We start from the raw sequence: 605 nt of genomic DNA, 5'->3' as shown, positions 1-605 counted from the left end.
GCACAGGGAGCAAGCGGTCTGCCCATGGTCACCAGGCTCAGATACTATCATTGCCAGACTCTTCTCCCCATCTGGGCCTAAGCTCCTTACCACAGAGCCTGGGTCCCTGAGGTCCTGCGCAGATAGCCCCAGCAGCTCTGTGTCAGATTTGTACAACCCCAGCTCCTTCTCCATCCAACGGCTGCGCTTGGTGCTGTCTGAGCCGGCGTCTGCACACGGGCAGAGCACCTGAGGCAGGCAGGCAGAAAGGGAATGTCTGGGGTTCCCCTCCTTCCCATACCCAAAGCCCCCAAACCCACATTCTCACATGAGCTGTCTCATCTGGGTCAGAGGCAGGAGAGGCTGTGGGTCAGGTCCCAGGCCTCACCTCCAGCAGAGTGTAGCAAGAATTCTTCTTGAGGAAGGTCTTGGAGGCCTTCTCCCTCCAGGAGTGCGCTGTCAGTACCTGCAGCTCTAGCTGTCTCAGTTCCTCCAACCCCACAGGTAGGTCCCGGCCCACAGCCACCAGACCCTCCAAGTCATCCAGGCAGGGGTAGTGATCACCATTCTGGGACAGGGCAAGAGAAAGCTCAATTTAACTCGCCAGCATCTACTGATGCTACTCT

The 605-nt window shown here is 58.0% G+C and overlaps 1 protein-coding gene across 1 annotated transcript in view; it reads right to left on the bottom strand.

The window, feature by feature from the left end:
- Positions 1–605, bottom strand: part of KDM5C (lysine (K)-specific demethylase 5C) — a gene marked incomplete at its 3' end in the record, with an annotated part of 30,559 nt that overhangs the window by 2,566 nt on the left and 27,388 nt on the right. The window contains exons 19-20 of the mRNA XM_010852721.1: positions 368–568; positions 1–228 (exon numbers count right to left, since the gene is read on the bottom strand). Coding sequence (XP_010851023.1) covers positions 1–228; positions 368–568 — 429 coding nt within the window. The remainder of the gene's footprint in view (positions 229–367; positions 569–605) is intronic.

Source organism: Bison bison, unplaced genomic scaffold (genome assembly GCF_000754665.1).
Source record: "Bison bison bison isolate TAMUID 2011002044 unplaced genomic scaffold, Bison_UMD1.0 scf7180017852474, whole genome shotgun sequence".
In the NCBI taxonomy this organism is placed as follows: Eukaryota; Metazoa; Chordata; class Mammalia; order Artiodactyla; family Bovidae; genus Bison; species Bison bison.
The sequence above is the reverse complement of the archived record's forward strand: the minus strand, read 5'-3'. Positions and strand labels throughout refer to the sequence as shown.